Raw genomic sequence first — 8,527 nt, 5'->3', positions numbered from 1 at the left:
AATAAGCACCACGGTCATTGCGACAAAAGTGTTTCAGTTGTCTTTCATCTTAATTAGTGGCAACATCTTAACTGATAAGGAGCACGAGTCACATTAAATCAGCAATTGACAACCTTTCAACTTGACTGACAAATCTACTGGAAGAAATACAATCAACACATAAACAAATCAACGCATATTTTATGATCTCATTTACATCTCTATGATGGATCTAGCACTGTACAAAACTGTCATACACAACATATTTGTTTCAGCGAGGAATCTACAAAAGGTAGCTGTCGTCCAGTATGTCCTTCCAGAAAGAATCACTTTCCAGAGAGCACAGATCGGGCACCTCCATCATGGGCTCCAGCAAGCCAGCGAACTCCTGCGCGGGCGACCAGTCACCCGCAGATGCAACATCATGCGATGCAAATGAAGCTGTGGTATTGCAGAGCTGATCAGCCTGTTCCGCTGCTGCAAAGGAGCTTGTTCCTGGAGAGGCATCATTGGTCAGCTGCTGCTGCACCACGTGCTGCTCTGCAAAATTGGAGGTGTTGCAGAGGTAACCCGGCTGCAGGCAGTTCATCTGGTCCAGCAAGAGATTCGGAATCATGCTACCGCTTGAGTTCAACATTGCGTTTGCTGCAGCTAGGTTGGCGATGAGGCCGCTGGTGCCATTGTTGGATCCGATGGCCTGGAGAAGCTGTTGTAGAAGCTGCGCCTGCATGAGGGCGCCGGTGTCCAGGCTGCCGAGGCTCGCGGCCGCCGCAGCCCAGAGGAGCGCCCCGGGGTGGTGGGCGATGGAGGTGGCGTTGAGGTGGTGGTGACTCTGGTCGGGTGGCAGCTGCTGGTGCGTCACTGGGTCGACGCCCATGCGCAGGAGCTTCTTGCGGATGTGCGTGTTCCAGTAGTTCTTGATCTCGTTATCCGTACGGCCCTCCAGGTGCGTCGCGATCGTCGCCCACCTAACGTACAACAATAATTTATCCATGTCAGTCACTTCCAGACTAACAACTATGGCAAAAGGTCCAGCTAGAGGAAATTGACAGTCCATGCATGGCGCATGGCGGCTAAGCTATGTGTGTGGAGTACTTGGACTTGACGTGAACTACGTACTTGTTGCCGAGGCCGGCGTGGAGGGTGATGATGAGGCGCTCCTCCTCGTCGGAGAAGTTGCCGCGCTTGATGTCGGGGCGGAGGTAGTTGGTCCACCGGAGGCGGCAGCTCTTGCCGCAGCGGTTGAGCCCGGCGGCCTTGGGCAGACCGCGCCAGCTACCGACGTTCCCGCCGCGCTTTTGGATGTGCTCCACCAGCGTCTTGTCCTCCTCCTCCGTCCACGGCCCTTTCTTCACGCCGGCGTCGTGGGAGCAGCACGGCGACCTCCCCATCAGATCGATTTCCTCGACGACTATCGAGTAGTCGCTGTGATGGATGGGGTTGTGAGAAGTCAGAACTCACAAGCTATGTTTGTGTCCTCTCTTCGTCAGGTATATATAGAGGACACAGTCAATTCGGTGGTCGTAGTCCATGACAGATTGATAGAGCACGCGCGAGAGGTGCCGCAGAAGTTACGAATTTTCCTTCCATTCTTCTTCTTCCGTCTTGTCCATTAGTATTGGACGGTTTGTAAATGTCGGATACTCTAATCGTGTGTACGATGCAAGTCAAAAGGGTAGTTGCTCCGGAGATATATTCTGCATGCTGCACTTCACACACGGTGTATGCATGTCGCGAGGCAGGCAACAAGGAGGAAAAACGTGATCACGCACTGTCAACAAGTGGCAGGCAGGCTGCCGCATAGAAAATGAATGCTTAATCTTGGGGTCGGTCTGTGTAGTACACTACCTCTAATTCAGGATCTATTTAAGCACGCCGGATAGATCCTTAATCTTGGGGTGATGCATAGTTAGCGCCACGGACGAATGAGGTAACGGGACCGGGCTATCCATCAAGGAGGAATCTTCCTTGCAGTGCAGATCGACACTGTGATCTCACTGCTGAATAATGCATGACTGCAATAGTTTACGTCCATGTACGCAAGAAAAAAATAAACTACAATTCTTAGGGCACCTCCAACAACCCGCAAATTTTCTCCCGCATCCATCCGTGGACAGAAAGGGACCAGTCCGCGGATACGAATGCGGGATGCCGCCATCCAAGCTTAGCCGAATACATTTCGACAACAGTTTGAATCAACCGAATGAAATTCGTGCAAACCGGGTGAATTTTAATATAAACATGGTTGAATTTCATATAACACATGATGGATCTCATTACATTTACATCAACTAAGTGATACTAGTCCGGATTTGGAGGTTTAATTAATACCTAATCTAAATAGTCGACGGCACCCGTTTCCCGTGTCCAGCCATGAGCCTCGAGAATTGAAACTTCTCCTTCTCAAGCACTACCTGGGCGCTCTCCAGCCCTGCTTCCGTAACCTCCGCCTCCGGAGCCCTGGGAAGCGAAGCAATCCGTCTCCATGTTGCTGCCAAGCGGCTAATCGATTGACGATGTTGATCCCACCAAGCTTGGCTTCAACGGGAGGGGAAGAGCGGTGGCTGATGAAGCTATGTACCTAGGGTAGGGTCATGGACATGTCCTAACTGCCCTACCCAAGGACATCTCTAGAAGAAATCACATTTCAATCGACTTGGAGGTGTTCCACTCGACAGACTCGAAGACACTCGACCAAGAAGCAATCACTCGACCAAGATCCAACCACTCGACGGCCAGGAGACCTAAAGTCACTCCGCACGCTAACGGTCGGTCATTAAGTAGCTTTTATGGTCATCATAGCACTTTATTACTAGCGTTACCAGTAACGCCTTGCTTAATGTACATTGAATCCTTTGTAATGTGGGCTGGCCGGGGTCCTGGCGCACTCTATATAAGCCACCCCCCTCCTCCGAGACAAGGGTTCGCACCTCTGTAATTCGTACTCACATAATCCAGTCGACCGCCTCCGGGCTCCGAGACGTAGGGCTATTACTTTCTCCGAGAAGGGCCTGAACTCGTAAACCTTGCGTTCTTACAACTTCTCCATAGCTAAGATCTTGCCTCTCCATACTTACCCCCCTACACTACTGTCAGACTTAGAACCACGACAGTTGGCGCCCACCGTGGGGCGGGTGTTTTAGCGTTTGTTGGAGGAGGTGCGACCTTTTCCGACCCGAATCATCATGGTTTTCGGCGGAGTTTCGATGGAGGGCCGCGAGATCCGTCTCGGCGCTCTCGCGTTCATCGTCGACGACTCTGCTTGGCTCCAGGAGGCTCCGCTCGACGTGGACGCACTCCCTGTTCGCCGAGCAACGCACTTTAGCGTGTGCGTCTGCGGCGTTCTCCTGCGGCAACCGTCGACCCCCTACCGGTCGGCTCCTGTGTTGTCCTCCCTTCCCGTTTCCCGCCTGCGCAAGCGCTCCGGTCGGTCGAGACTTCAGCAGTGGGTGAGACACGCAGTGGCACGTCAGTCGACCACCCCTCAAGAAGCGGCAATCGAGCCCGATGAATCCCTCTATGGCCTGTTCGACCTGTCGACTGGCTCCGCAGAGACCGCATCCGAGTGCGACAGCAGCGATCCGGCGGCGGAGGTTCTGATGGTCGATGGACCGCCCAGTCCTCCCGGTTTTCCCTCCACCGATAGAGGCGCGGGTGGAGGCGACCCGTCGCGTCTCCATGAGGAGTATCTTCCCGAGCCTCTCACGTCGCTGTAGAGAGAAGAACTTCACCGCCGGAACATGGATGCACTGCACACTCCTATCGTTGGAGAAACCCCCGAGGCTCGCGCCTTGGAGGACGCGCTCCTGGCAAACTTGGCCGAGCGCACTCGACTGGAGAATCTCCAGCGAGCACTCGACGAGCGTGCGCGACAACGGGTTCCCGAATCCAGTCGACATCAACTCTTCCCGCCCCCGCAGGTATATCGAACTCCGATTCAGAATTTAGCAATTGCGGCCCGTATAGCAGAGTCGATTCAGCCTTCCCAGTCGGAGGCTGGCAGAGGCTTGCTGCAGATCAGAGCGTTACTCCGGGCAGCAGGAGATCAGAATTCCGCTGTTTCTCAGTCGCGGAACAGGATTCACAGTAGATCCGTTGTCGCGAACACAGTCCAGTCGGCTCATAGCCCGAGATCGCCCCCGAGGCGTGAGGGACGTGGAGACCGGCGTGACCAGTATGGGAACCATGAGCAGTATGATCACCGAGTCGATAATGACGATCGACACTGAGTGCCCACGCCTCCCTCGAGGAGCGGGTCGTATGTGCTTCGCCGGTAGGATGACAGGCGCCCTCATAGTGGTGGGCGAAGGATTCCAGTCGACCCCGGAGGGCCAGGCTTTGACGCGAGATCCATTCTCGTCCAAGGTTTGGTCGACAGGAACAGGTCTCACCGAGAAGGTCACGACAGAGATGCACCTACTAGCAGTAGAGTACATGTTTTGGGGCCAGAGTGCTTTAGTAGAGCCATCAGGGCCGCTGTGATTCCTCCCAACTTCAGGTTGGCGACTGGAGTCAGTAAGTTCACTGGTGAGTCCAAGCCCGATACTTGGCTTGAGGACTACCGAGTGGCCGTCCAGATTGGCGGCGGCAATGATGAAGTGGCCATGAAGCACCTGCCTCTCATGTTGGAGGGCTCGGCCAAAGCGTGGCTGAACAAGTTAGCACCTAGCAGCATTTACACTTGGGAAGATCTCTCCCGAGTGTTCGTCACCACATTTGAAGGCACGTGCAAGCGACCGGCAGGGCTGACGGACATGCGGTCTTGCGTGCAGAAGCTGAATGAAACTTTGAGGGATTATGTCCAGAGGTGGATCACGTTACATCACTCGGTGGAGAATGTGTCTGACCACCAAGCAGTTTGTGCCTTCAAGGAAGGCATCAAGTACAGAGAACTGAATTTGAAATTCGGTCGAACCAGAGATATGTCCCTGAATCGGATGATGGAGATTGCCACCAAGTACGCTAATGGTGAAGATGAGGATCGACTCAGGAGTGGCAAGCTCAAGTCAGTCGCCCAAGAAACTGGAGGAAATTCCAATCGGAAACAGAAGCGGAAAGCCGAGCCAGCGGCTCACGGGGAAGCCTTGGCTTTAACCCAAGGAAAGTTTAAAGGGAAACCTAAAGGACCTTGGAACCCCAAAAAGGTTAAAGACCAGGACGGAAATGATGTGTTGGACTTACCATGTCTCGTCCACACAAAGAAAGATAAAGAGGGTAATTTCATTTACCCGAAACATACCACTCGACAGTGTCGACTCTTGATCCAGCAGTTCCAGGGCAAGCAGCCCAAAGGTAAGGAAAAGGAGTCGGACAAGGTCGAGGACAAAGAGGACAGTGACGACGGATACCCTCAGGTCAATTCCACTCTGATGATTTTTGCCGATGTTGAAAGCAAAAGTCGACTGAAAGTTATTAACCGAGAGGTGAATATGGTCACTCCGGTGACACCTAGTTACCTGAAATGGTCTCAGGCTGCCATAACATTCGACCAGTCCGACCACCCAACGCACATCGCCACCCCTGGGAGGCAAGCTTTGGTGGTCAACCCAGTTGTTGAAGGCACTCGACTGACCAAAGTCCTGATGGATGGTGGCAGTGGTTTGAACATATTGTATGCTGAGACGTTGAAAGGGATGGGCATTCCGATGTCCAGACTCGGTGCCAGCAACATGAGTTTCCATGGGGTCATTCCTGGGAAGAAGGCTGAATCACTCGGCCAGATTGCTCTTGATGTGTTTTTCGGTGATTCCAAGAATTACTGCAAAGAGAAGTTGACATTTGAAGTTGTAGACTTCCAGAGTGCCTACCATGCTATTTCGGGCAGGCCGGCTTATGCACGCTTCATGGCCCGATCGTGTTATATGTATCTCAAATTGAAGATGCCTGGCCCCAAAGGTGTGATCACTATTACGGGCAATCGGAAGAAAGCGGAAGAATGTTTTCAGAAAGGTTCGAAGATCGCCGATGCTCAGATGGAAGTGGTGGAGTTGCAAGAATACTAGAAGACTGCAGACCCGAGTGATTTGTTGCGAGCCAAGAAGCCCGCTACAGAGTCAGCTTTTCAGTCGACTGGCGATACAAAGACAGCTCACATCCACCCGACCGACCCCAGCGCTGCTCTAACTCATATCTCGACAACACTCAACTCCAAATAGGAAGAAGCGCTCATCCAGTTCCTCCGTGAGAACTGGGACATTTTCGCATGGAAGCCCTCTGACATGCCGGGTGTTCCCAGAGCTGGCTGAGCACCGCCTAAGAGTCGACTCAAAAGTAAAACCTGTCAAGGAACATCTCCGACGGTCCGCCGTCCAGAAGAGAAAGGCCATTGGCGAAGAGGTAGCTCGGCTCTTAGCGGCGGAGTTCATCCGAGAAATCTACCACTCCGAGTGGCTCGCCAATGTTGTCATGGTCCTCAAGAAGGACAAGACACTTCGCATGTGCATTGACTTTAAACATATCAATCGGGCCTGCCCGAAAGATCATTTTCCTCTCCCCCGCATCGACCAGATAGTCGACTCGACTGCGGGATGCGAGCGCCTGTCTTTTTTAGACGCCTATTCCGGTTACCATCAGATCCGTCTGTATGGTCCCGCCGAGATCAAAATGGCTTTCATCACTCCATTGGGGTGCTTCTGTTATGTTACCATGCCATTCGGCCTCAAGAATGCCAGAGCCACATTCATGAGGATGATTCAGAAGTGTTTGCTCACCCAAAGCAATCGGAATGTGGAGGAGAACATGGATGATATTGTGGTCAAGTCACGGAAGGGTTCTGACCTGCTGACTGACCTTGCTGAAACTTTTGCCAACCTCAGAAGGTTTGATATCAAGCTTAATCCATCAAAGTGCACATTCGGGGTTCCTGGCGGAAAGTTACTCGGTTTTCTCGTTTCCGAACGGGGAATCGACGCCAATCCAGAAAAAGTCGGTACTATACTCCGAATGAAAAGTCCTGTGCGAGTGCACGATGTTTAGAAGCTTACTGGTTGCTTGGCCGCCCTAAGTCGATTCATATCTCGTCTCGGTGAAAAGGCATTGCCTCTTTACCGATTTATGAAGAAGTCTGACAAGTTTGAGTGGACTCCTGAAGCTGACGCAGCGTTCGCAGAGCTCAAAGCTCTGCTCTCCACCTAGCCGGTGCTTGCTGCCCCAATCAGCAAGGAGCCTTTGCTGCTTTACATTGCAGCCACAGGACAAGTCGTCAGTACGGTACTTACGGTCGAGCGGGAAGAAGAAGGGAAAACCTTCAAAGTTCAGCGCCCAGTGTATTATATTTCTGAAGTCTTGACCCCATCGAAGCAAAGATATCTTCATTATCAGAAGCTCGTATATGGGATTTATATGACCACAAAGAAAGTTGCCCACTACTTCTCTGATCATTCCATTACAGTCGTCAGCGACGCTCCGTTGTCAGAGATCTTGCATAACAGGGACGCAACTGGTCGAGTGGCAAAATGGGCGATTGAACTCCTTCCTCTAGATATCAAGTTTGAGGCAAAGAAAGCTATCAAGTCCCAGGCAATCGCGGATTTCGTCGCCGAGTGGATTGAACAGCAACTGCCGACTCAGGTTCACTCGGAGCATTGGACCATGTTCTTCGACGGTTCCAAGATGCTAAATGGTTCCGGTGCCGGAGTAGTGTTGGTCTCCTCTAGAGGAGATAAACTCATATATGTTCTTCAAATCCACTTTGATTCCTCTAACAATGAGGCAGAATACGAAGCACTTTTATATGGGTTGCGCATGGCCATTTCACTCGGCGTCTGTCGCCTCATGGTCTATGGCGACTCAGATTTGGTGGTTAAACAAGTGATGAAGGAATGGGACGTCAGAAATCCAGCCATGACTAGTTATTGCAATGCGGTGAGAAAGCTGGAGAAGAAATTCGAGGGGTTAGAGCTTCATCACATACCCCGACTGAAAAATCAAGCAGCTGATGATCTGGCAAAAATAGGTTCCAAAAGAGAAGCAATTCCCAGCAATGTGTTTTTGGAACACATCCACACACCATCGGTCCAGGAGGATCCCTTCACTGAAGAGGCCCCGCAACCAAAAAGCGCCACGGACCCGACTGAAGTTGAAGTTCCAGCTGTGGTCGACCTGATCATGGAAGTCTTGGTTATCACTCCCGTCTGGACAGAACCGTACATCGCGTACATCCTAAGGAAAGAACTCCCAGAAGACGAAGAAGAGGCTCGATAGATCATCCGTCGATCCAAGGCCTTTACAATCATAAAGGGACAGTTATATAGAGAAGGTGCGACTGAGAAAATCCTACCGAGTGGAGAGCAATCCTCCCACTCGGGGGCTTAGCTGCAGTCCAGTACTCGCCTAAGTTCTCTCACTTGGAGACTTAGCTGCAGTTCGGCGCTCGCCTCAGTTTGAAAAAATCCTACCGAGTGGAGAGCAATCCTCCCACTCGGGGGCTTAGCTGCAGTCCAGTACTCGCCTAAGTTCTCTCACTTAGAGACTTAGCTGCCGTCCGGCACTCGCCTAAGTTTGAAAGAATCCTACCGAGTGGAGAGCAATCCTCCCACTCAGGGGCTTA

The 8,527-nt window shown here is 52.1% G+C and overlaps 1 protein-coding gene across 1 annotated transcript; it reads right to left on the bottom strand.

Moving 5' to 3' along the window:
• Positions 1-262: 262 nt before the first annotated feature.
• On the bottom strand, positions 263-1,370 carry LOC119351945 (transcription factor MYB41-like). Its single transcript, XM_037618710.1, has 2 exons — positions 1,099-1,370; positions 263-947 (listed from the first exon to the last, which is right to left on the bottom strand). The coding sequence occupies exons 1-2, from the start codon at positions 1,368-1,370 to the stop codon at positions 263-265; spliced, it is 957 nt and encodes a 318-aa protein (XP_037474607.1).
• Positions 1,371-8,527: the final 7,157 nt, after the last annotated feature.

Source organism: Triticum dicoccoides, chromosome 2A, assembly GCF_002162155.2.
Source record: "Triticum dicoccoides isolate Atlit2015 ecotype Zavitan chromosome 2A, WEW_v2.0, whole genome shotgun sequence".
Classification (NCBI taxonomy): Eukaryota; Viridiplantae; Streptophyta; class Magnoliopsida; order Poales; family Poaceae; genus Triticum; species Triticum dicoccoides.
The sequence above is the reverse complement of the archived record's forward strand: the minus strand, read 5'-3'. Positions and strand labels throughout refer to the sequence as shown.